General features: G+C 40.8%; 2 protein-coding genes across 4 annotated transcripts in view; one reads left to right on the plus strand and one right to left on the minus strand.

The window, feature by feature from the left end:
* The window catches only part of POLH (DNA polymerase eta), a 31,536-nt gene extending 25,981 nt beyond the window's left edge, over positions 1–5,555 (minus strand). The window contains exons 1-2 of one of the 2 annotated variants that reach the window (XM_080667096.1): positions 5,236–5,555; positions 18–158 (exon numbers count right to left, since the gene is read on the minus strand). In XM_080667096.1, coding sequence (XP_080523222.1) covers positions 18–154 — 137 coding nt within the window. In that variant the 5' untranslated portion in view covers positions 155–158; positions 5,236–5,555. The remainder of the gene's footprint in view (positions 1–17; positions 159–5,235) is intronic. The other variant, XM_080667097.1, reaches the window with a different exon arrangement.
* A 166-nt stretch (positions 5,556–5,721) lies between these two features.
* Positions 5,722–25,425, plus strand: part of XPO5 (exportin 5) — a 60,273-nt gene continuing 40,569 nt past the window's right edge. Inside the window, exons 1-13 of one of the 2 annotated variants that reach the window (XM_080664803.1) lie at positions 5,722–5,908; positions 7,465–7,586; positions 8,297–8,369; positions 9,625–9,762; positions 10,077–10,259; positions 13,309–13,335; positions 13,724–13,909; positions 14,767–14,843; positions 17,983–18,082; positions 19,682–19,765; positions 20,339–20,464; positions 21,867–21,957; positions 24,153–24,281. In XM_080664803.1, coding sequence (XP_080520929.1) covers positions 5,804–5,908; positions 7,465–7,586; positions 8,297–8,369; positions 9,625–9,762; positions 10,077–10,259; positions 13,309–13,335; positions 13,724–13,909; positions 14,767–14,843; positions 17,983–18,082; positions 19,682–19,765; positions 20,339–20,464; positions 21,867–21,957; positions 24,153–24,281 — 1,441 coding nt within the window. In that variant the 5' untranslated portion in view covers positions 5,722–5,803. The remainder of the gene's footprint in view (positions 5,909–7,464; positions 7,587–8,296; positions 8,370–9,624; positions 9,763–10,076; positions 10,260–13,308; positions 13,336–13,723; positions 13,910–14,766; positions 14,844–17,982; positions 18,083–19,681; positions 19,766–20,338; positions 20,465–21,866; positions 21,958–24,152; positions 24,282–25,425) is intronic. The other variant, XM_080664804.1, reaches the window with a different exon arrangement.

Genomic DNA, 25,425 nt, shown 5'->3' on the forward strand with positions numbered 1-25,425 from the left:
ATAACTATGATACATACCCACCACCCTTCCATGATTTGTACTGCACGACTGCACAAGGTTTATTCCTCAAATGAGGATTTTGGCGCTGCTCCACTTGAACAAAAAAACAGTCCATGTCCACTAGAGCAACTACCCGGTCCTGTCCATTAGCCATTTTCCTATAAGACAATATTTTATAGATAGTTATATTTCCATTCTTCCACTGTTGAGCTACCATGAGCATGAGAGCATGGAAACTAACAAGGATATAACAGGCATTTTCATCCACTGCTAGCAGGAGAATAATGAATTGGTACAATTTTAGGAAGGTAACAGTGTTAAAAGCTTTAAAAATACTCATCCCCAAAAAGAAGTGAACACTTCACAAAAGAAGATAGTATACAAATAGTCAACAGGCACATGAAAATGAGCTCAACATCATTAGTCATAGAGAAATGCAAATTAAAACCACAATGCACAACCTAGTTCATAGATAAGTCTCAAGTATAAATTCAGGGAAAAGAAAAGCAGAAAATGATATATAGCATTATAGCATTCATGTGAATTTCTTTAACTTTTTATTTTGAAATAATTTTGCAAAAATAGTAGGGTTCTTCTATACCCAGTTTCCCCTAATGTTAATATTTTACATAGCACAATTATAAAAACTAAAAAAATGAACATTGAGCGGAAACCAAGATGGCGGCATAGGTAAACACCTAAACTGCTGCCTCGCACAACAATTTCAAAACTACAACTAAAAGACAGAACGGACACCATCCAGAACCACAGGAAAGCTGGCTGAGTGGAAATTCTACAACTAGAAGGAAAGAGAAAAGCTCACAGAGAATTGGAGGTACGGCAAAGGGTCTTTGTGCGCGCATAGAGGAAGGGCAGCTGAGAGCCTGGCTGACTTTCTCTGGCGGAAGGGGGAAGGAAGCCCCCGACCGCACTGAACCCCAGTTCTGACTGCACTGAACCCCAGTTCCGGGCGACCCCCTGGGGACCCACACTCTTACGGGGGGGAGTCTGGACTCTCGGGCGGAGACTCGGGAGCTGGGAAGGCAAAAGTCTGAAGGCGCAGCGCGCTAGTGCGCACAAAGGCTGCGGAGGTTGCCACAGGCTTTCCCTAGCAGAAGGGAGTCAGAGGCTCCTGACCGCACTGAGCCCCAGTTCTGACTGCACTGGACCCCAGTTCCAGGCGAACCCCTGGGGACCCACGCTCTTGTGGGGGGAATCTGGACTCTCGGGCGGAGACTCGGGAGCCAGGAAGGTGGAGGACTGAAGGCGCGCGCATGCCAGTGCGCACAAAGGTTGTGGAGGTTGCCACAGGCTTTCCCTAGTGGAAGGGAGTCGGAGGCTCCTGAACGCACTGGACGCCAGTTCTGACTGCACTGAACCCCGGTTTCAGGCGAGCCCCTGGGGACCCACGCTCTTGTGGGGGGAGTCTGGACTCTCGGGCAGAGACTCGGGAGCCGGGGAAGGGAGAGGTCTGCGCGTGCGCACAAGGGCAAGGCTGACAGGAAGCCAAGACTGTCTGCTCTGCCCTGAGACTCCACCCTATCCAAGCTGAGCACAGAGGCTATTGCAATTTGGCAAATCTAATCCTATAAGGCTGTCTCCAGCACCGAACTTCTCCCAGCGTAGACACAGCTGATCCTTACAGCCAACTGGCCTGAAGGTCAATTCCTCCCAGTGATACCAACAACAATCAAGATTTAACTACAACAAGGCTGTACACACAGTCCACAAAGGAGTGCACCAAGAGTGTCCACCTCAGGTTAACTGGGGAGGCCGACCCACTGGGCCATATAGGAAACCTAGCACACAAATTTACCCTACCAACTCAGGGAAGCAGTGAAAATGCGGCGTCAAAGAAACAGATCACAAACGAAAGAAATGGAGGAAAACAAAAGACTGGATATAGAATTCAAAACCATGATTATAAGGCTTTTCAAGAATATCCTAGAAAAGGCCGATAAATATAACGAGACCCTCGAAGATATGAAAAAGGACCAACTAGAAATTAAACATACACTGACTGAAATAAAAAATATTATACAGAGACCCAAAAACAGACTAGAGGAACACAAGAATCAAGTCAAAGATTTGAAATACAAAGAAGCAAAAAACACTCAACCGAAAAAGCAAAAAGCAAAAAAAAAAATCCAAAAAGTTGAAGATAGTGTAAGAAGACTCTGGGACAACTTCAAGTGTACCAACATCAGAATTATGGGGGTGCCAGAAGAAGAAAGAGAGCAAGATACTGAAAACCTATTGGAAGAAATAATGACCGAAAACTTCCCCCACCTGGTGAAAGAAATAGACTTACAAGTCCAGGAAGCCCACAGAACCCCAAACAAAAGGAATCCAAAGAGGACCACACCAAGACACATCATAATTAAAATGCCAAGAGCAAAAGACAAAGAGAGAATATTAAAAGCAGCAAGAGAAAAACAGTTAGTTACCTACAAGGGAGCACCCATACGATTGTCAGCTGATTTCTCAACAGAAACTATGCAGGCCAGACGGGAGTGGCAAGAAATTTTCAATGTGATGAATAGCAAGAACCTACAACCAAGATTACTCTACCCAGCAAAGCTATCATTCAGAATTGAAGGGCAGATAAAGAGCTTCACAGATAAGAAAAAGCTAAAGGAGTTCATCACCACCAAACCAGTATTATATGAAATGCTGAAAGGTATTCTTTTTTTTTTTTTAATATATTTTATTGATTTTTTACAGAGAGGAAGGGAGAGGGATAGAGAGTTAGAAACATCAATGAGAGAGAAACATTGATCAGCTGCCTCCTGCACACCCCCCACTGGGGACATGCCCGCAACCAAGGTACATGCCCTTGACCGGAATCGAACCTGGGACCCTTCAGTCCGCAGGCCGACGCTCTACCACCGAGCCAAACCGGTTTCGGCTGAAAGGTATTCTTAAAGAAGAGGAAGAAGAAAAAAGTAAAGAGAAAAATTATGAACAAATACATATCTACCAATAAGTGAACCTAAAAATCAAGTGAATTAAAAACCTGAGGAACAGAATAATCTGGTGAATATAATAGAATCAGGGGCATAGAAAGGGAGTGGACTGATAATTCTCAGGGGGAAAGGGGTATGGGGGGTTCATGAAGAGACTGGACAAAAATCATACACCTATGGATGAGGACAGTGGGGGGGAGGTAAGGGCAGAAGGTGGGGTGGGAACTGGGTGGAGGGGAGCTATGGGGGGAAAAAGGAGAAACAATTGTAATAATCTGAATAAAGATTTATTAAAAAAATGAACATTGGTGTAATATTCAACTACATACTTCACTTGAATTTCACCAGTTATTCCACTAATATCCTTTTTCTGTTCTAGGATCCAATCTTAGCCATCATGTCTGCTTAGTCTTTTCCAATCTGTGACACCTCCTCAGTTTTCCCTTGTTTTTCATGAACTTGACACTTTTGAAGAGTCAGTTAATTTGAAAATATCTCTCAATTTAGGTGTCTGATGTTTTCTCTTGATTAGACTGAAGTCATGCATTTTGGGCAAGAATATCACAAAAGTTATGTACTCTTCTCAGGGTATCATATTGGGAGGTACATAATGTCAACATGTCTTATTATTGGTGATGTTAACCATGATCATTTAGTTGAGAGAGTGTTCTCCAGGTTTCTCACTGTAAAGTTACTATTTTGAGATGGCAAATATCCTGTGTGGGGTTTTTTTTTGTTTTTTTTTTTTTTGGTCAAACTTTCAACCACTAAGCACCCATCAGTGAATCTTGCTGCAACAATAACTTTGCAGTGTTCTAATGGTGACTTTCTACTCATTCACATAAATTTCTGAAAAAATACTACATACCGTTTGGAGAGTAGATTGGAAGAACAAACCTTATATACTCGATAGTGGATACAGACTAATATTATCATTTAACAATGTTAGAAATTTGGAATAAGGAATGTAAACTAATGAAATGGCTTCCCAACTTTGCTGAAGATTGGAATCACCTAGGAACATTAAATAAGGTTGATATTGGCTTCTACCACCAGACATCCTAATTTAATTGGTATGGATATGACCTGGGCATTGTGATTTTTACACGCTTCCCAGGCACTTCTTTTTTTATTTATTAAACAAATTTTTTTTTATTGTCTAAAGTTTTACATATGTCTCCTTTTCCCCCAATTGCCAGGCACTTCTAATATGCAGCAAAGATTGAGAGTCACTGACCTAAGTATATGATTTAAATATGAGAAACACCGGTTATACAGTTGAGTAAGCACTCAACTGTATTCTTTTTAAAAAGTGTCAAAAATTAACATTTATCTTGAAAAAAGTGACATGCAACTACAAATTGCAAGATTAGTGGAATGAAAACAATGAACTTATAAAATCAGAGTGTCTAAGGCATTAATTCCTTATTAATTCTACGTACCCAAAACGGGCAGGATGTGATGCTTTAAACATTTCTAAGTTAAAACCATAACATGTCAGAAATCATTTTACCTTGAAGTGCCTTTTGCGTAGCAATGGAACAGATGCCAGAATAGACATAGTAAATGTATTTTCTCTCACACACAAAGAAAACACCAGGTACGCACGATAGTAGATATACGACTACATTAGATACAAATCCCAGAAGTGGAGTATGAGTAGGAAGCAGTGCTGTAAGTTCAGCAAACATATTACTGAATATGCAAACACAAATACTGGTATGCAGACTTTTAACAGATAACGATGCTGTTGACGTTTAAACAGTTCACGTATTTTGCTGGAGAAAGCAAGAGCTTTTCAAAATGAAACATACTCTCTGCCAAAACCCTCTTTTCAGAATACGGGTTATACTACTGTGAAGTCATATAGCACTTCAAATGATCAAAACTGCACAAACTTTCCACTGCAATCTTTAAATATCTCGACTTATCCCAATCTGTACAAAACAAGTTTGGTGCCCATCAGGTGACAATACATCCAAGGAGAGTAAGTACAAGTGAAAAGGGAGGTCTAAGAGCTATAGAGACAAAGTTCCCGTTCCCCCCCACCCCCATACACACACACACACACACACACACACACACACACACACACACTCTCTCTCTCTCCTCTCGGAGAATACCAGGCCCGTATCTCTCTGTATGTATTTCTATTTCATGTCATTTTGGCCCGATGTTGTCACCAGCCACTGCTATATCATAAACCAGTACCCAAAGCTACACGAAAAGTTTGTTAACAGTGATACCGAAAGTTTCCAAATTCTCTTACCAATGTGGCAAACACCTGGCAAAACTGTCAACCGTGGACGCCGCAAATGCTGGGCTCGGTGTCTAGAGGAAGATGAAGAGGTCTTGAATATCTGGCCCCTTTCGGGAGCAAGTCAGTCGGTATCGAGAGATATATCCCCGTCAGGATGAAGAAACAGACCAAGAGTCGCAGAGGATCCTTGTCCGGGCAGCGGCCCTCACAGCTGTGCGGGTTCAGGCAACGCCGACGAACTCAACAGCTAGCCTTGCTGACAGATACAGACTGCGCGCCCGCCGCGAAGGGCGTTGTAGCGCCTGCGCACCACAGCTCTTCCGTCCCCCACTTCGCCCACCACAGGGCAACCGTCACAAGGGAGCCGCAACTTCCGCCGGCGCGTGCGCAGTGGAGGGTTGGGCGCGTGTGCAGCGCCGGTTCTTTCCCCGCCAGAGCGTCAGCTACTCCTCCTGCTCCCCCCCACCCTCCCAGCCCTCCGCGGCCCGGTACTAGCGTGTAGTCCCTGCAAGGGAGCTGTCTATACCTTGCGCTCCCGGCCAGCCATAGTGCGCTCTCGCGGCGCGTGGCAGTAGCCATGGCGATGGATCAAGTGAACGCGCTGTGCGAGCAGCTGGTGAAAGCGGTGACGGTCATGATGGACCCCAGCTCCACCCAGCGCTATCGGCTGGAAGCCCTCAAGGTAGCTGGGGTCTGGCGCCCCGGGCCTGCCCCGAGACCCTCCCTGAGCCCATAACCCTGCTTGTCTTCTGCTCACATGGCCCTTGGACCTCCCTCCCCAACCCCGAGAGACCTTCCTTCTCCGCCCTCCGCGCCTCTTCCCATTCCCAGCCTACTCTGCTCGCCTCGCCTGCCCTTTTCCCGGGACGCCCTGGTCACTAGCTGCTTTTGGCGGTCTTTTCTTACCACCCCTTCCCACTGCCCTCTCCTCTCCCCGTCCCCACTTCTGTTCACTGGTGTTCGCACCAAGACCCTTTCCACAGCTGGCTGCACTTATTCCCCAAGCCCCACATCTCCTCGCCTTCCCCTGACGCACGTGTCCATCCCGTACTCAACACCAGCTACGTACATTCTTTATGGTCTCCCCTGCACTAAATGTTTCCCCGCTAGCCCTCTCCTAACCCGCCCTAAATAAGCTCCATCCCCTATAGTGCCCCTTTACTTAAAACGCTACACCTCTCCCTATCTTCTTGTGTGTCTTGGTATTTTGGGCTAATTCTCACACGTCCTCATGTTCTTTATTGCGTGACATTCTTAGGCTATTTTGCGCAAAGATGAACTTCCACCACTTAATTTGCATTTTAAAATACAAGGGCACTTTGATTTCCTGAAAGTAGTTTTCTTGAGTCCCGGGCTGTGCTGCTGGGACTGACTTGTGATACTAATACAGGTGGGGATGCTAATGTAATATGAGCATATTCCCGCATCAGACAATGTATGTGGGCTGTGAGAAATAAAATAACCATTAGGAAAAAAATACTTGTGCTGTACATAGTTTAAGTGATGTACAATGAGTATCACTTAGAGGAAACTTTACAATATGTAGATGTATGCCACAGAATTTGGAATCAAACAGTTGGGTTGTATTTGTTTTTTACTATGAAATATTAAAAATAGATACAAAAGTAGAGAGAATACTGCAGTTGTTTTGTGTATACCCATTGCATAAACTCAGCTGTTACAAAGATTTTACATTTGCTTTATTCCCACTCCTCCACCAAAAGTTTTTAAAATAAATCTTAGAAATTGTTGTTTCACCCCTATATACTTAAGGGGTGTATCTCTAACATAATTTTTTAAAATATTTTTTTATTGATTTCAGAGAGGGAGAGAGAGAAACATCAGTGATGAGAGAGAATCATTAATTGGCTGCCTCCTCCACGCCCCCCATTGGGGATTGAGCCCACAACCCCCTGCATGTGCCCTGACCCTGACCATGTATCAAACTGTGACCTCCTAGTCGATGCTCAACCACTGAGCTGCAATGGCCGGGCATAACATAATTTTTTTTTAACATAATTTTTTAGTCTTTTAGGTCAGATTTTTTTTTCGACATTAGTTGGGTATTGCATGGGATATCTGGAACTATGAAAGTGAAAGGAATGTTTATCAGTCTTTACTCATAATATTGATCTATACTTTGCATCTTAAAAATATAGCTCAGATTTGAGTTAAGATGATGCTTTTTTAGTCCCTACTCCTGGCTCCTAAGGGAAATGTTAACTTTTCTTCTTTCAGTTTTGTGAAGAGTTTAAAGAAAAGTGCCCTGTTTGTGTCCCCTGTGGCTTGAGGTTGGCTGAGAAAACACAAATTGCCATCGTCAGACATTTTGGCCTTCAGATCCTGGAACACGTTGTTAAGTAAGGAGCTTTTGGGTGTTAACCACTGAAGCTCATGAGAGAGCAAATCTTTATTTCTTACATAACTCATAGAGATACTCTTTAGGTGAGCAGAAAAGAACAATCCCCAAGAAGAAAGGATTGGTCCCCTAGAAGTTATCACACCTTAGGGGACTATCATGCTGTTCTCATTCAGGACTTAACCTTTCTCTTCTTCAGTTTCTTTGTCCATGTAAAGTGCATAGTACATACTAAGCATTCTACAAATATTAACTGATAGTCATTCAGCCAGCATTTATTGAGTTTCTATTATATGCCCTCAGACCTCAAAGTTTTTTTAGAAAAGACTTTGTAAATCATCACAAAAATGGAATTAGTGATATCAGAATTGTACTTTCAAAAAAAACAACTCTATTGTTGCAGATGTCCCAGGTAAATACATTTGCTTTTGTCAGGAAAATCAAGGGGAAAGCTGATCTGTGCACAAATCCTCTGTGGATTCCAATTAATGGACCATTGCCTGTATAAAAACTTTCCCAAGAACTTTTCTGTTATTAACATTTTGGTTAAGTGTGGACTGTTTTGTCTGTTCTTTGAAGCACATGAGATCAAAAGCATAATTTCACAGTGAAATCGCCAACATAATCTAACACAAGAATCAAAGCTAGTCTCATAAAGAGAAGACTTTTCATGTTGACTGTTCTGTTGACTTTATAAATTTTGGTGACCAGGTTTCGGTGGAACAGCATGTCTCGATTGGAGAAGGTCTATCTGAAGAACAGTGTCATGGAGCTGATTGAAAATGTAAGGAATGGTTGGTTGGAAGACTTGTGTTTCTACGGCAGTTTAGACAGAGTGACTTCTTCAGTATAGCATTTGTATAAAAACTCACTGGTTCCTCATATGTTAGCATGCTTTGTATGATATTAAATGTTACCTTCAAGGTAAAAAGAACCATCATCACAAGAAATCATAATTCATCACAAATGCACTGTATGATAGTAATAGTAAAAATATGCAGAATGAATTTGTTAGGAGTTAGAATATGACTTTAAACATGTTTAAGATCCACAGCCTTTTTTCTTTTTTTTACAAAGGTCATAAAAAGTGGAATCTCTGCCTCTACCTCTACCTCTACCTCTGTTCATTCCCAAAGTCAGGTGCCTTTAATAGGAAAAAAAATTCCTTTCAAAACTATTAATTAACTTAGGATTTATATTTTGCTAGTTGTGGGAAAACTTGGTAAAAAAAAAACAACAGCCCTAACTGGTTTGGCTCAGTGGATAGAGCGTCAGCCTGTGGACTGAAGGGTGCCTGGTTCAATTCCAGTCAAGGGCACATGCCCAGGTTGCAGACTCGGTCCCCAGTAGGGGGCGTGCAGGAGGCAGCCAATCAAGGATTCTCTCTCATCATTGATGTTTCTATCTCTCCCTCTCCCTTCCTCTCTGAAGTCAATATATATATTTAAAACAAACAAACAAAAAGCAGATGTGTGAGAGAGAAACATTGAGTGGTTGCCTTTGCACATGCCCTGGCCGGGAATCAAACCCACAAGCTTTCGGTGTTTGGAACGACCCTACAACCAACTGAGTCACATCAGCCAGGGCCTCATTAATCTTGATATCAAACAAAGGAGAGTCCAGTAGTAGTCTTTCTGTTTTCTAATACTAGAACTATTGATAAAATATTTAGGGATCCTCCCAACTCTCCAATTTTCAGCCCCTTAATGTATTCCTTATTTCATATTCTTCTACCCTGGCTTTCTTCCAAAATGAAACAATCAATATGAGATTCTCTTCAGTATCTAAAGGAGAACAATGATGTCTTCCTTACTCTGTGTGACAGCCATTTTATAGGCTAGTGCAACCCTCACTTAAGCTTTAAGTGGGGAGAATAATTAGCAAGAATGCAGCACAAGTGACTCAGACATGGAAAACAGGTTGGTTTATTCAGTTTAGTTTAAAAGCAGGCCTCTTGATGAGTTTTCCTACTTTTATGACCCAGTTTTTCCCTTGAATTCAATCTTGCAGACCTCTTAATATCTCTTGTTCTTTTTCAGGGAACACTGAACATCTTAGAAGAGGAGAATCATATTAAAGATGTTCTGTCTCGAATTGTAGTAGAAATGATTAAGCGGGAGTGGCCACAGCACTGGCCTGACATGCTAATAGAATTGGACACTCTTTCCAAACAAGGGGTATGCAATATAGCAGTACCAATTTTTTTTTTCTTTTTGGTTCTTCAGGGGTTTATTTTTATTTATTGAGTTGAGAGAGAGAGAGAAATATTGGTTTGTTGTTCCACTTATTTATACATTCATTGGTTGCTGCTTTTATGTACCCTGACTGGGGATTGAACCCACAACCTTGGCTTATTGGGACGATGCTCTAACCAACTGAGCATCCAGTCAGGATTTTGTTTATTTGTTTGTTTTATCAACAGAAAAGAGCCTTTAGGCAAACCTATAATGGAAAGATGTTTAATTTAACTAGCTTATTTCTGTTAATGCAGGAAACACAGACAGAATTAGTGATGTTCATCCTTTTGCGACTGGCAGAGGATGTAGTGACCTTTCATACACTGCCCTTTCAAAGAAGAAGGGACATCCAGCAAACATTAACCCAGAACATGGAAAGGATCTTCAGTTTTCTACTTAACACACTTCAGGAAAATGTAAACAAGTACCGGCAAGTGGTAAGGAATATCCCACCTCTCTGAAGTTGTGTTTTTTAATGAGTGTTTTTTTGTTTGTTTAAAGTTCAAATGAACAAGGAACTGAGGTGTCTAGTTCAGCAAAAGAAGAGGCCATTTTATGAGCAAAAAAGAAAAGGTGACAAAAAAAACAACTGATTTTTTTTTTTTTTTTTTTTTTTAAAGAACTGATTTTCTAAGAAACTCAGGTCATTGAGTTTCCATATGTACTGGGGAAAAAATAATTCCTTTTATAATGAGAAATTTTTTTAAATAGTACAAAAATGAAGGTTAATTCTTAATATTTGAAAGCCCAGATATCTAATAGGTCAGGGTAGTATCCCGGTTAAAATTTAAGGTCTCATTTAGTGTTGGTCCCATTTGTAGTGTAAACTGCCAAGTTTTATTACTCTTGACTACATGCTTCTTGGTATTTTGTTCTTCCTGATGAGGTAGAATTACTCTTAATTTTAATTGTCCCTTTCTGCAGAAAAGGGCAAGCCAGGTACTCTCTAACAATTTTCATTGTTAGCAGAGTGCCTTCAGAAGAAGGCAGTATAAAAGTTAATCTAACATAATGTCCTCACCAGAGGGCAATTTAGCCCCCCAGGTTGTCACAGTAGGGATTCCTACTGGCATCTAGTGGGTCGAGACCATAGATGCTGCTAAACATTCTATAATACACAGCCCCTACAATAAAGAATTATCCAACTCAAAATGTCAAAAGTACTGAGTTGAAAAACCCTGATCTAGAACTCTCATATGTCCTTATTTCACAAAATAGTTGAATTAAATATTAGTTATTTTTGTTATGCCTCTAACAGCTTCATTGGGTCTGTTTTCAGAGAAGCACTAGACACTACCACAAATGGGAGAAGGTGCTATGAGCTGTTTTGGTGGGGAGGAACTAACAGTGAATACCTAGTACCATGGCTGGCAAACTGCAGCTCGCGAGCCACATGCAGTTCTTTGGCCCCTTGAGTGTGGCTCTTCCACAAAATACCACGGCCTGGGCGAGTCTATTTTGAAGAAGTGGCGTTAGAAGAAGTTTAAGTTTAAAAAATTTGGCTCTCAAAAGAAATTTCAATCGTACTGTTGATATTTGGCTCTGTTGACTAATGAGTTTGCCGACCACTGAGTCCTAGTATATACTGTTACAGGGTGGGGCAAAAGTAGGTTTATAGTTTCGAGTACAGAAACTGAGTTTATTCTTGTATTATTTATTTATTAATTATTATTTTCCAAAACAACTGTAACCTGCTTTTGCCCCACCCTGTCCTTGTTTGTACTTTACATGTTATTTAATCCTCAAAACCAACCCTAAAAGTCAGAAAATATTGTCTCCATTTTACAGATAAGAAAAACCAAGGCTCAGAGGGTAATTATTAAAGACCACCTAATAAATGGTTTTCGTAGAATTCAAGCGCCATTCTTTTTATGAGTGGACTTTTTCCCCAAAAATTTCTCCCCAAGATTTTTCAAAAGAAAATATCAAGGAAATAAACTTGCATTTAAAATCCTGTGTGTATTGGGGGTGATTGAGGTATTCTTTTTCATTTTCCTGGGAGATTTAATCCTTAGGAAGAGAACAAATTATGAATATTTAGTTGCCCTAGAAATGTAGCCAACGTGCCAGAACAGATTGTTGGTGATAATCTGACACAAGTCAGAAACATCTACTGTGGTGTGTGTGTTTTTAGCCCCACTTTCAGTTTTCTTCATCTGTGCTACCACTTGTGCACAGGACCAGATCACACCAAGAGCCATGTCTTGTACCTCGAACTTCTCAGTTTGCTTGTAGTTGCTTCTCTGCTTCCATCCCTTCACCTTCCCAATTGATGTCTTCCAAACAAGGGGTATGGTTGGATGGTAAACAGTGATGGGATGAGTAGGCTCACTTTCCCTGTCCCATCACCTGGCTCCTGCACTGGTCCCAGGGGCATGGAGGATCCAAACAGGAATGAAGGATTTGTAGGAGTGGAGAGTAAAGGCTGGACGTGGCAGTTGTCACTCGGATCCCTTTTCCTCTTTGGGCAGCATTAGTAGATGCTGGTGAGAGGGTTCTACCCCATTAACACATCTACATGAACACTGCTAATGAAGGCTTAATACTTGTTCTTTATGAAAATATTTTTTATAATTGAGAAAAGGAATTGTAAAACAAGTTCTTTATGGTCCTAATGATGGTAAGTTTTTAGGTAGTTCAGAAGTTGTCATTCCTGCTTGTATTATTTTTCCTTTAACAGTCTTCAACTCTTAATTTTAATTTCAAAAGTTCCTCAGGACAATATTATTTTTATATACTTGTAAATTATAAACATTATGTAATATTTTTACAGAATTTGGGATATAAAGGTAAAAAAATCAGTCATAATTGTATGTTTACTGAACAGACATTATTTTGATCTGTTTAGCATCTAATATTTTTGCGTACATGTTTTCCTTATATGTCCATCCATACGTGATCATTAATTGTATTGATTTAATTTTTTAAAATTTATTGTTGAAAGTATTATACATGTCCCCCCCCCCCCATTGATCCCCTCTTTCCCACTCCTGCCCCCTCCCCAGGCTATATTGATTTAATTTTGTTTCTTGCTTTTTTCCATTAGCATTACATCATTTCAGTATACCTTTGCCAATTATTATTTGTCTTTTTATTTTTTTAATTTAAAAAACATGCTAATACTTTGTTTTAAACTGTATTTCTTTCATCTAGCAATATTGAGCCTTATTTGTTGTTCAACTTTTGGTTGTATTTCTTTGTAAATCATGTGCTTTGAAACTGTCTTTGTGGCACTGAATGTTCTAACAAATTTGTGTAAGCTCTTTAAATATTAACTTTTTGTCATATTGCTAAAATTAAAGTAACCCGTTCTTCTTAGGAGGAATATCAGTTATGTGTTCTTAGTAAAGTTGTATTCTTTCCAAGATTGAAAGTTGAGTCTATATTTGAGAATCTATTTGAGGACCTTGATTATGGGGATGGAAAGTTATTACATAGCCTTTTGCTCATTAAAAACATTGGATCCTTATACTTCTTTTCTTTCAGAAGACAGATAATTCTCAGGAGCCAAAGGTAAGAGCTCTTTGTGGCTTTGGAAGGAGACTTCTTTGAGGCTTTCAGGTACAGGATGTATCCACCTAGTGGAGGGTGACCTCAGCCTTGGTTTATTTGATCATTGAGCTAAGGTGGAAGGAAGTTAAAATTACAGTATTTGAGATTTCTTGTAGGAAATATAATGGACTCACATATCAATATGGTCTTATTGATATATTGAGACTGCCGGTATTTGAGAAATGAATGTGTTCATCAGGAAAAAAACATTTGACTGTTACATGAGTACATTTTTTTTAAGTCATTTTCTTTTTGGAATTAGAAAATAGAAGGAGCTCAGGTGTATAACCACTGCTTTCTTGTCTGTGAGTGAGGACTTAATGGTCAAAAGTTATTTCTTTTCATTCAGGCTCAAGCAAACTGTCGAGTAGGAGTTGCAGCCTTAAACACTCTGGCAGGCTACATTGACTGGGTGTCCATGAGTCATATCACTGCGGAGAACTGCAAGCTCCTGGAGGTACTGTGCCTGCTGCTCAACGAGCAGGAGCTTCAGCTGGGAGCAGCTGAGTGTCTTCTCATTGCAGTGAGCAGAAAAGTAAGTTACCCCTTCAAACTGACTTTTATCCGTGAAGTCTCTGAGGGGGCTGTTTAATTGTTGTGGCAGAAAGACATTTAAAGGTTTGGGTGGTGATGTTTTTTCCTTGACACCAACTAACTACCTGTCTTCAACCCCTTTGTTGTTGTTTTGTTTTTAAGTATATTTTTATTGATTTCAGAGAGGAAAGGAGAGGGGGGAGAGAGATTGAAACATCAATGATGACAGAGAATCATTGATCCGGCTGCCTCCTGCATGCCCCCCTACTGGGGATCAAACCCACAACCTGGGCATGTGCCCTTGACTGGAATTGAACCCGGGACCCTTCAGTCTGCAGGCTGATACTCTACCTACTCAGCCAAAACAGCTAGGGCCCTTCAACCCCTTTGGACAACAGTTTGCCAATATTCTAGGGATTTATTGGCAGAATATACAGAGGTCTGTCAGGCTACTTGGTTCTTGATACATCTGTGAATCTTACCTCTTCACACTTAAGAAATAAAGTTTAAAACTCAGTGTTTATGTCAAAGAATCTTAGATGATGGCTACACTGGCTTTTTATCTGTCTTGACTAACAATAGGGACCATGATTCTTTTCTCCATAGGAATGCTATCATCAGCTATAACTTATTTATCTTTCATTTCAGCACTGTTGACCAACACATTTAAAAATAAAAGTTTTATCCAGATTAGTTTTTAAAAAGCTGGCTTTGCTCTAGTGTTCAGTCAATCTGGGGGCTGTAAGAGAAATTATGAAGTCAGTATATTTGATTAGATAGGTAAGAAGATGTTAATACTTGGAGGCTTTTAATAATATAGTTTTTCTATTACCTTTGTTTCCCTAAAATTTGGTCTAGGGCAAGTTGGAAGACCGGAAGCCCTTAATGGTCTTATTTGGAGATGTTGCTATGCATTATATACTCTCTGCTGCACAGTGAGTGGCTACTTTTCTATGTTTTTTCCTGATTCCTTTGTTATTCTGTATCATACTTGGATATATCTGAAGTTCCTATCTAAATACTAGCAGTCAATTGACAGTGTTTCTAATTAAAAAATCAAGCAACCTTGGGGTTAGAGATCAACCAAAGGACTTGTATGCATGCATATTAGCATAACCAATGGACACAGACACTGGGGAAGTGGGGGCTTGCCCTCGAGAGTGGGAATGGCTCAATCAGGGGAAAAGGAGACATATGTAAAACTTTAGACAATAAAAAAAAATCAGGCAACCTTCAAGGGACTATTGAATCTTTTTGAAGACCTTATACTGGAAATAAGTTGTGGCCACTGACTCAGCACCCACTCACTTTCACAGTTTTCCCCATTACCCCCAGACAACTTATCTCCATGATTCTCTTTGTCTGGTTCTGATGATTCCTAAGCCTCCTAGCCTCCTTGGTGACTAGGCCTGAGAGTTCTTAGATATGGACCCGAGTCTGTCCCAGGGCCTGCCTGATTGTAGAACTTCAGACACTCCTCCCTGATCTTCTCATTAGAGTAATTAATACCTGAAGTGTTGAGGCTCTTGGAAACAGCAGAAACAATGTGTTCAATGAGAAATGTGTGCATAAAACCTATAAACATAGTCAATGTCCTAAAACAATAACTCTGCTTGTTTTCTTCTAATTGCTCTGGAAATTTTTTTTTTTAAATATCTTTATTGATTTCAAAGAGGAAGAGAGAGAGAGAGATGGAAACATCAGTGATGAGAGAGAATCATTGATTGACTGCCTCATGCACCGCACTGGGGATTGAGCCCACAACCCGGGCATGTGCCCCCTACTGGAATGGAACTTGGGACCTTTCTATCCACTGAGCCAAACCAGCCAGGGCTGCTCTGGAAAATATTAAAGTATTTCCTGATAATGTGTTTCTTACCAGGGAGTCACATAGAACTGTGTTTTACAAATAGTTGAAGCTGTTGCAACACCCTCTTTTCAATACTATTCACTAATTTTTGGTCCCAAGGATAAGTGAAAAGATGTGTGACACATATGTGTTACTTAAAATCTCTTACATCCTATTCTAATACAGTTATGATGACTTTCTTTCTTACGGAGACTACAGCTCTGTTTTTAAGGGGACCTGTTAATTAAATGAGTGACATTTCTTTTGAGTAGCCACTGTAGTTTCTGTCTCCAAGACCCATTAGTTCTGTAGAGACCATGACATTCACCCTAAGGTGTCTTGTCTCTGTTTGTGCTACTAATACTGGTTAGCAAAGCTATGATTCTAACCCAAGCAAGCAGACTCCAAAGCCTGCACTGGAAACCATAATGCCATACTGCCCTTCAATATCACTAGAGGTTACCTCAAGGCCTACGCTTACCTCAAGGCCTACGCTTTTTACATTATACTCTACTGCCTCCAGAACACAGCTGATATGGCTGTTGTCCCCACTGTTCATTATTAATTCTTATTGCTGTAAATAGCTGTACATCATAACAGGTCAGTTGTTGTTGTTTTTTAATTTTTTTTGTTTAAAGTATTATATATATCTCCTTTTCTCCCCATTGACCTCTCCCTGGCCATTCCTACCCCCCAGCACATGCCCTCACCCCCCTACTGTCTGTGTCCATGGGTTATGCTTATATGCATAACAGGTCAGTTTTAAAAGAGCAGATAAGGGATTATAGATTTGAACTAAAAAATGAGACATAAAGTTATGCTTTTATTATAGTTTTTTAAAGACTATTTTTTTAATATATTTTTATTTTTATTGATTTCAGAGAGGAAGGGAGAGGGAGTGGGAGGTAGAAACATCAATGATGAGAGAGAATCATTGATTTGCTCCCTCCTGCTTGCCCCCCACTGGGGATCGAGCCTGCAACCCGGGCATGTGCTCTGACTGGGAATCGAACAGTGACCTCCTGGTTCATAGGTAGACACTCAAAACCACTGAGCTGACAGCAAAATTCAGGGGAAAGTACATAGATTTCCCATATACCCCCCATCCCAACACATGAGTAACCTCCCCCATTAGCAACATCACTATCCAGAGTGGTATATTTGTTACAATTGATGAACCTACATTGACACATCAAATCATCCAAACTCCCTAGTTTACCTTAGGGTTTACTCTTGGTGTTGTACATTCTATGGATTATAAGCACTGAATAATATCCCAGTGTCAGATGTATCAGGGTTTATTTATTCACCTATCAAAGGACACCTTGGTTGCTTTCAAGTTTGAGGAATTATGAATAAAACTGTTATAAACATCCAATGTTAACATACTATAAATAATTCAGGCTTTTGTGTGAACACAAGTTTTCAACTCCTTTGGGTAAATACCAAGGAATTTATATCAATTGCTGGATTATATGGTAAGAGTATCCTTAGTTTTGTAAGAAACTATCAAACTGTCTTCCAAAGTGGGTGTACCATTCCTACCAGCAGTTAATGAGAGTTTCTGTTGCTCCATATCTTTGGTAGCATTTGCTATTTTTATTGTTAGATAATTGGCTATTCTAATAGGTGTGCAGTGGTATCTTGCTTTAATTTGTATTTCTCTGATGATATGTAGAGCATCTTTTCTTTTTCTTCTTTTTTTCTTAATATATTTTTATTGATTTTAGTGAGGAAGGGAGAGGGAGAGAGATTGAAACATCAATGAGAGAGAATCATTGATCGATTGCCTCCTGCATGACCCCTACTAGGGATCGAGCCCCCAACCTGGGAATGTGCCCTGGACTGGAATCAAACCTGGGCCCCGTCAGTCCACAGGCCAATGCTCTATCCACTGAATCAAATCAGCTAGGGCTTTGTGCAGCTTTTTATGTATAGAAGTATATACATTGTTCTGTGGAGTCATGCTCAGGGTTTATGTCACTATTCCAGAATACTCAAGGACCATATAAATTACCCAAATTAGAGTGTCTCTTGGATGAAATTGCATTGAACGCTATTTTTTTTCCCATCCATCTTTCAGTGTTTGGAGGGGTTTTTTGGTTGTTTTGTTTTTAAATAACAAATTTAAAGGTTGCAGCACAGACCACGTACAATTCTATTTGATGGGAATCCCTTTGGTTCTCTTGATGTGCAACTAATCACACTGTTTTCTCATCTTACAGGACTGCTGACGGAGGAGGCTTGGTAGAAAAACACTATGTCTTCCTGAAAAGACTTTGTCAGGTGTTGTGTGCTCTGGGCAATCAGCTTTGTGCGTTGCTGGTGAGCACTTACTTTCTGGAGCGTTTCAGGGCCAGTTGAGGAGAGCTTTTATTTTTTCTAATTTAATTTAATTTTTTAAAATATGTTTTAATTTATTTCAGAGAGAGGAAGGGAGAAGGAGAGAGAGATAGAAACATCAATGATGAGAGAGAATCATTGATCAGCTGCCTCCTGCATGCCCCACACTGGGGGTTGAGCCCGCAACGCGGGCATGTGCCCTGACCGGGAATCAAACTGTGACCTCCTGGTTCATAGGTCGACGCTCAACCACTGAGCCATGCCGGCCAGGTGAGGAGAGCTTTTAGAAAAGTATATATGTGTTAGGGCTGACACATGGCATTGATTTTAGCCTCATATGGAGCATTGCGTGTAGATTATTTCATTTGGTTCTATAGATTAAATTCTTTTAATAGTTTAAGTGATGTAAATTTCTTTTAACAAATCAATTATTATTAATATCAACAGCAAATATTCACATACGTTATTCCATAAAGTCAACAGTGCTGTTGTGAATTTTGGTACTTACAAAACATCAGTCTGCTGAGTGCATTAACCCTTAAAGTCCCATTAGATTATGAAACATGCGTTTGAATAAATAATCCTTTTCCCAAATTTAAAGGATCTTGTTGGATCATAAAAGATAACTTAAGTCTGATTTACCTAGAAATACCTGTCTTTAGGGAAATATTTAATACTCAGTCTTATAACTTGAAAGATAGGATACTGGGACAGACATTTATCTTTTATGTTATACCTTTTCCTGGTAGCTTGAATAGTTAGAGGATAGAGCTTCAGACGTAAGACATGTACCATTGAGTGATTATTTAATGGGTCACAGAGATGTGAATAGTTCAGAAATAAAGAAATAATATGGATATCTTTTTTTCTGTGATTTCTGAAATGAATACTCTCTTGTTTTACTATTTGACTACAGAATGTTTTTATTTATTTATTTATTTATTTTAGAGAGAGTGAGAGAGAGAGAGAGAGATCAATGTGACATCAATTGGTTGCCTCCCGTATGCTCCCTGACCAGAAATCAAACCCACAATCTGGGTATGTGCCCTGACCAGGAATCAAACCTGCCATCTTTCAGTGTATGGGATGATACTCCAAGCAATTGAGCCACACCTGTCAGGGCCAGATGAGTTTTTTGTTTGTTTGTTTTGTTTTTTAATATATTTTATTGATATTTTACAGAGAGGAAGGGAGAGGGATAGAGAGCTAGAAACATCGATGAGAGAGAAACATCGATCAGCTGCCTCCTGCACACCTCCCACTGGAGATGTGCCCGCAACCAAGGTACATGCCCTTGACCGGAATCGAACCCGGGACCCTTCAGTCCGCAGGCCGACGCTCTTTCCACTGAGCCAAACCGGTTTCGGCCAGATGAGTTTTAATGATTATGCTTAAGGAGGTAAAGTGGCTTTCCTGTTTTTTAGCCCTTGAAATGAGGTCTTTCTTAGACTACAAGGAAGTATACAATTGTTTCAAAACTGAAATTTTGGAGGATTTAACTTACCTGTATTTGTTATCCCACTCTTCCCACTCCCCTCCCCTAATCAACATCATTAATGTAATGGACTTTTTGTCTTGCAGGGTGTGGATTCTAATGTAGAAACACCAGCAAACTTTGGAAAATACCTGGAATCTTTTCTTGCTTTCACAACGCATCCAAGTCAGGTAAACATTATGCAGGTAACTTTTCGAAATCTAAAACACTATGGCCTAAAGTAATTAGCAGCTTATATATAAAACATGACTCATAAGGCCCTAGAAAATAACTACAGTATCATTAAGAGACTTGCTGAATCTTCTTCCTGAACCAGCATTAAACCATCAAGGTCAGCAGCTTTTCCCCCCAGCTAACATTATTTTGATAATGCTCAATCAGATGTAAGGTATATCCCAGGCAATTTACTACTAAAGATATTTTAATACAAATTAATTTCATCCAACTCAAGATTTTTCTTATAATACTACCCTGGCATTCCTATAACCTTTCTTGCATAAATGAGAAAGGGGTAGATTTCAGTTCACACTCCAGGAATTCCACCTAACTCACAGTCTGTCCTATTAACGTGTGGTTCATAATGAGTGGTCATTACTGATGTACTACAGTATGGGCAGTTCAAAGTTTTTATAGAGGTTTATTTTCATGAGAAAATATAGTTGATAAGTACTGCGCTAAGTAATAATATTGGTTATATAAAATCCAAATCCTTAAACAGGTTTACTTTTTTCTCCCCCCTTTAGTTTCTACGCTCTTCAACTCAAATGACTTGGGGAGCCCTCTTCCGGCATGAGATCCTATCCCGTGACCCTTTGCTATTAGCAATGATACCAAAATATCTTCGTGCTTCTATGACAAACGTGGTCAAGGTATGCAGTGGTGATCTAAACAGGTGGCATATAGATGAGTACACATAATGTGACTTTGATTGGCATCATTGACAAAGCTGTCTTGGTTACTGTGATCCCTTCCTTGGGCGTATTCTCTTATTCCTGAAGAAAAAAGCACTCCATGGTGGTTATAATATCTACTGTTTCTATCTTGGAGCACTTATATACTAGCACCAATATTGGGCTAGATGCTAGATAAAAGAAGTGATAGGGCCCTGACCGGTTTGGCTCAGTGGATAGAGCGTCGGCCTGCGGACTGAAAGGTCCCAGGTTCGATTCCGGTCAAGGGCATGTACCTTGGTTGCGGGCACATCCCCAGTAGGGGGTGTGCAGGAAGCAGCTGATCGATGTTTCTCTCTCATCGATGTTTCTAACTCTCTATCCCTCTCCCTTCCTCTCTGTAAAAAAATCAATAAAATATAAAAAAAATAAATAAATAAAAAAATAAAAAATAAAATAAAAGAAGTGATAGGGCAAGAGCAGTGGCCATGACCATACAATGAGATAATTGCTTTTCAGAGGTTAAAAGCACGAAGGAGGGTAGAGTGAAGAAGACTCCAAGAGGAAGTAATATCTGATATGAAGGTCAATGAGAAGAAGATGAATAAAAAGAGAGGGAGAGTGAAAGCAGATTGCACACTATCTCAGTAGAGAGTTGCTTATGAATTCCCTGAGATCTGCTGAGGACTCTTACTAGTACATCTGACAGATGCTTAATCTTGGTTTGTAAAATTAGAGAATGGGATCCATTCAAGAGTCCCTTTATTTCTTCAAGGAATGCACATAGCACGTACCACATGTGTCCTTATTGTCTGCCATAGTCTTTATTCCTTTTTGAATGAAACATAAAAAGTTCCATGCTTATTCCCAGGGTCCAGCATTTAAGTAGGCAGATAGTTTTCAGTTCTTTTTTACTTATTTCATGCTGTGTTAGTACTCTATCATGAGTCATTTTTATACTCAGACCCTTAATAAATTCCATAATTTAATTCTCTTTGAGGAATCTGGAACAAAGTATCAAGTAAAAGTTCTCTTTTCTGCCACTCTTAGGATTATTGGAACTGGGACCAAATTGTTGACGTGGGATAGACCAGAAGCAGTTATTTTTTCATGAATAACAGGCATTTATTTCTCACAGTCCTAGAGGCTGCAAGTCCATGATCAAGGGGCCGACAGACTCAGGTCTGATGAAAACCCACTTCCTGGTTCATAGTGGCCATCTTCTCACGGTGTCCTCACATGGTGGAAGGGCCAGACCCAGTTATTTATTATAAAATATCTCATGTAAACCCTAACTCTTCTTAGTGCTTGAATTCCTGGAGTTCAAGACTCTTGGTAAGTCTATTTTCATCCCTTATACTGACTATCTTTCTCTTTCCAGATGGGCTTTCCTTCTAAAACAGATAGCCCTAGCTGTGAATACTCTCGATTTGATTTTGATAGCGATGAGGACTTCAATGCTTTCTTCAACTGTAAGTGACCTGGGATTACTCCCAACAGTCTCAGAATGGCATATATTGTTGTGAATCATGGTGCATGACCCGTGGGATTCTATATTAAAGAGCCCTAAATTTGAACAGCTGCCTGTTTAATCTTTAGTCTCACATTTCTGATGGCGCTGGGATTGTACTTATTTCAAGCCTAGTATTCTTTCACTGGTGCGCGCGCACGCGCGCGCGCGCGCACACACACACACTACCTTTGGAGATTGATTTTTATTTTTTTAATATATTTTTATTGATTTTAGAAAGGAAGGGAGAGGGAGAGAGAGATAGAAACATCAATAATAGAGAATCATTAGTCGGCTACCTCCTGCACACCCCCTACTGGCAATTGAGCCTGCAACCCAGGCATATGTCCTTGACTGGAATTGAACCTGGGACCCTTCGGTCTGCAGGCCTACGCTCTATCTACTGGGCCAAGCTGGCTTTATTGAGATCTAATTTACCGTACAATTCACCCACTTGTAATATACAATTTAATGGTTTTTAGTATTTTCAGAGTTGTGCACCCATCACCACAATCAATTTTAGGACATTTTCATGACCCCAAGAAACTCTGTACCCATTAGCAGTCAGCTCCCAATCCCCTCTTTTTTCCCAGCCTTGGGAAACCACTAATTCACTTTCTATTTCTATATTCTGAACATCCTTCTATATAATAAAGAGGTAATATGCAAATTGACCCTCACAAGATGGCTGCCTATGACCAGGCTGGCGGGGGGCGGGGGGGGTGGTTAGTGAGGGACGACCAAACGACTAAACAAGCAGGCTGCGTGGGGTGACCAGGCTGGTGGGGGGTCCATGAGGGGCGACCACGCTGGCAGGGGGCGCAGTTAGGGACAATCAGGCCGACAGGGGGAGCAGTTGGCGATTAGGCCGTCATGGGGGGGGCAATGAGGTGTGACCGGGCTGGCGGGGGGGCAGTTAGGAGCGACCAGGCCGGGAGGGAGGGGGCAGTTGGGGGCGACCTGGCCAGCAGGGGTGTTAGTGAGGGACAACCAGACAACTGAACAGCAGGCTGTGTGGGGTGACCAGGCTGGCGGGGGTGCTGTGAGGGGCGACCAGACCAGCGGAGCGGGGGCAGTTAGGGGCGATCAGGCTGGCACGCAGAGGCAGTGAGGGGTTTCAGGCCACCGGAGGGGGGCAGTTAGGGTCGACCAGGGAGGCAGGCAAGGAGCGATTAGGAGCCAGCGGTCCAGGATTGTGAGAGGGATGTCCGACTGCCAGTTTAGGCCTGATCCCAGGATTCAGGCCTAAACCGGCAGTTGGACATCCCCCAAGGGGTCCCGGATTGGAGAGGATGCAGGCTGGGCTAAGGGGACCCCCCCCCCCCCCCCCCCCCCCCACACACACACACACACACACACGCCCCCGTGCACGAATTTCTTGCACCAGGCCTCTAGTTTCATGTAAATGGAATTATACAATACTAGAGGCCCGATGCACGCTTTTATTATTATATATGTGATCTTTTGAAACTGATTTCTTTCACTTAGCATAATGTTTTTAATATTCATTTATGGTATAGCATGTATCGGTACTTCATTACTTTGTATTGTCAATATTTTATTTTATGAATATAATACTTTTACTCATCCATTCATAAATTGATGGAAATTTGAGCTGTTCCCACCTTTTGGCTATTTAGAATAATCTATAATAATAAAAGTGTAATATGCTAATTAGACCAGACAGCCGAACAACCTTCCAGACATCCTTTCAGACAACCTTTCGGATGAAGTCAGGGCTGCGAGGGCCAAGCCCCTAGTCTGCTATAACATTGGTGTACAAGTTTCTTAGTGTACATATGTTTTTATTTCTCTTGGGTATATGCCTAGGAAGGGAATTACTGGATCATGTGGTAATTTCATGTTTAACGTTTTGAGGAACTGCCAGGCTGTTTTTCACAGCGGTCTCCATTTTATATCTGTACCAACCTGATCTTTTCATTCCAACAGAAATGGGAGACCATTTTTTGTTTGCCATTTACAGGATCTAACTGATAGGGCACCTTCCAAAGATAATTTTAAAATGTTTTTTTTTAAATGTCTGGATTTGTTAACAAAGCTTTTTTGAACATTTTCCCCCTGGAATGGATAAATGAATGAACATTAAATAAGTACCTATTATATACCAGTTATCGACTCATGTCTTTCTCTTGGCAGCCTCCCGGGCCCAACAAGGAGAGGTAATGAGGTTAGCATGTCGTTTGGATCCTAAGACTAGCTTCCAGATGGCTGGGGAATGGCTAAAGTATCAGCTGTCAACTTCTGTTGATACTGCATCCATAAACTGTAAGTTGTTTTTTTCTAATCCTCACTTGAGGACATGCTTATTGATTTTAGAGAGAGAAACATTGATATGAGAGAGAAACATCCATCAGTTGCCTTCCTGTAGGTGCCCGGATCAGGGATCGAACCCACAATGTAGGTATTTGCCCTGATGGGAATCAAACCCTCAACCTTTCGGTGTATGGGACAACGCTCCAACCAACTGAGCCATAGGGTCTAGCTGAACTGTAATTTTTTTAACATCTGAACATTAGTGAAATATTGTATCAAAGTTATACATAGGAAATAAACCTGAGTCACACTTCAGAACAATATGCTAATAATATTCAAAAATAGCTTTGCTCACTGCCCAGTTCCATTCTAGGGAGTGAGACTCCATTTACACACTGAGAAAGCAGGTAACACTACATTTTTAATCTGTTTAAATTAGATAAAACCATGTCCAGTTTTGCCTTTGTTTTTCCTTTTTCACAGATTCAACTAATGGTTTGTTGTTGATTTTTTTTAAATATATTTTATTGATTTTTTACAGAGAGGAAGGGAGAGGGATAGAGATTTAGAAACATCGATCAGCTGCCTCTTGTACACTCCCCACTGGATATGTGCCTGCAACCAAGGTACACGCCCTCGACCAGAATCGAACCTGGGACCCTTGAGTCTGCAGGCTGACGCTCTATCCACTGAGCCAAACCGATTAGGGCTATTGTTGATTTTTTTACTTCACTTCAGGTACTATCTTAAATTGCATGTCTACACCTAATTTTTTAAAACTTTTCAACCAAGCTTTGCATAGCACCACTCCTAAACTCAGAAAGAATGTGCTGTTATTCAGACATAACAGGAGCAGTACAGGGACTTCCCACTCAGCCACCTCAAAACCTCTGGGAAATACAACTTTTAAATAAAATCAAAATCACCCCCCTCTACCCGAATGCATAAGCAAGGTAATTTCTTTGTTCTCTATATCTTCTGTCTTGTTATTAATGCATAGGCAGGGGTCCTCAAACTACGGCCCGCGGGCCACATGCGGCCCGCCGAGGACATTTATCTGGCCTGCCCGGTGCCGCTGCCTGTCCTGCTTAGCAGCCGACTCGTCCTGGGCCCGCAGTACGCATAGGAATTTGTTCATAGTTTTTTTTTTAAACTA

The sequence above is a fragment of the Plecotus auritus genome (genome assembly GCF_963455305.1).
Source record: "Plecotus auritus genome assembly, chromosome: 4".
Taxonomy (NCBI): domain Eukaryota; kingdom Metazoa; phylum Chordata; class Mammalia; order Chiroptera; family Vespertilionidae; genus Plecotus; species Plecotus auritus.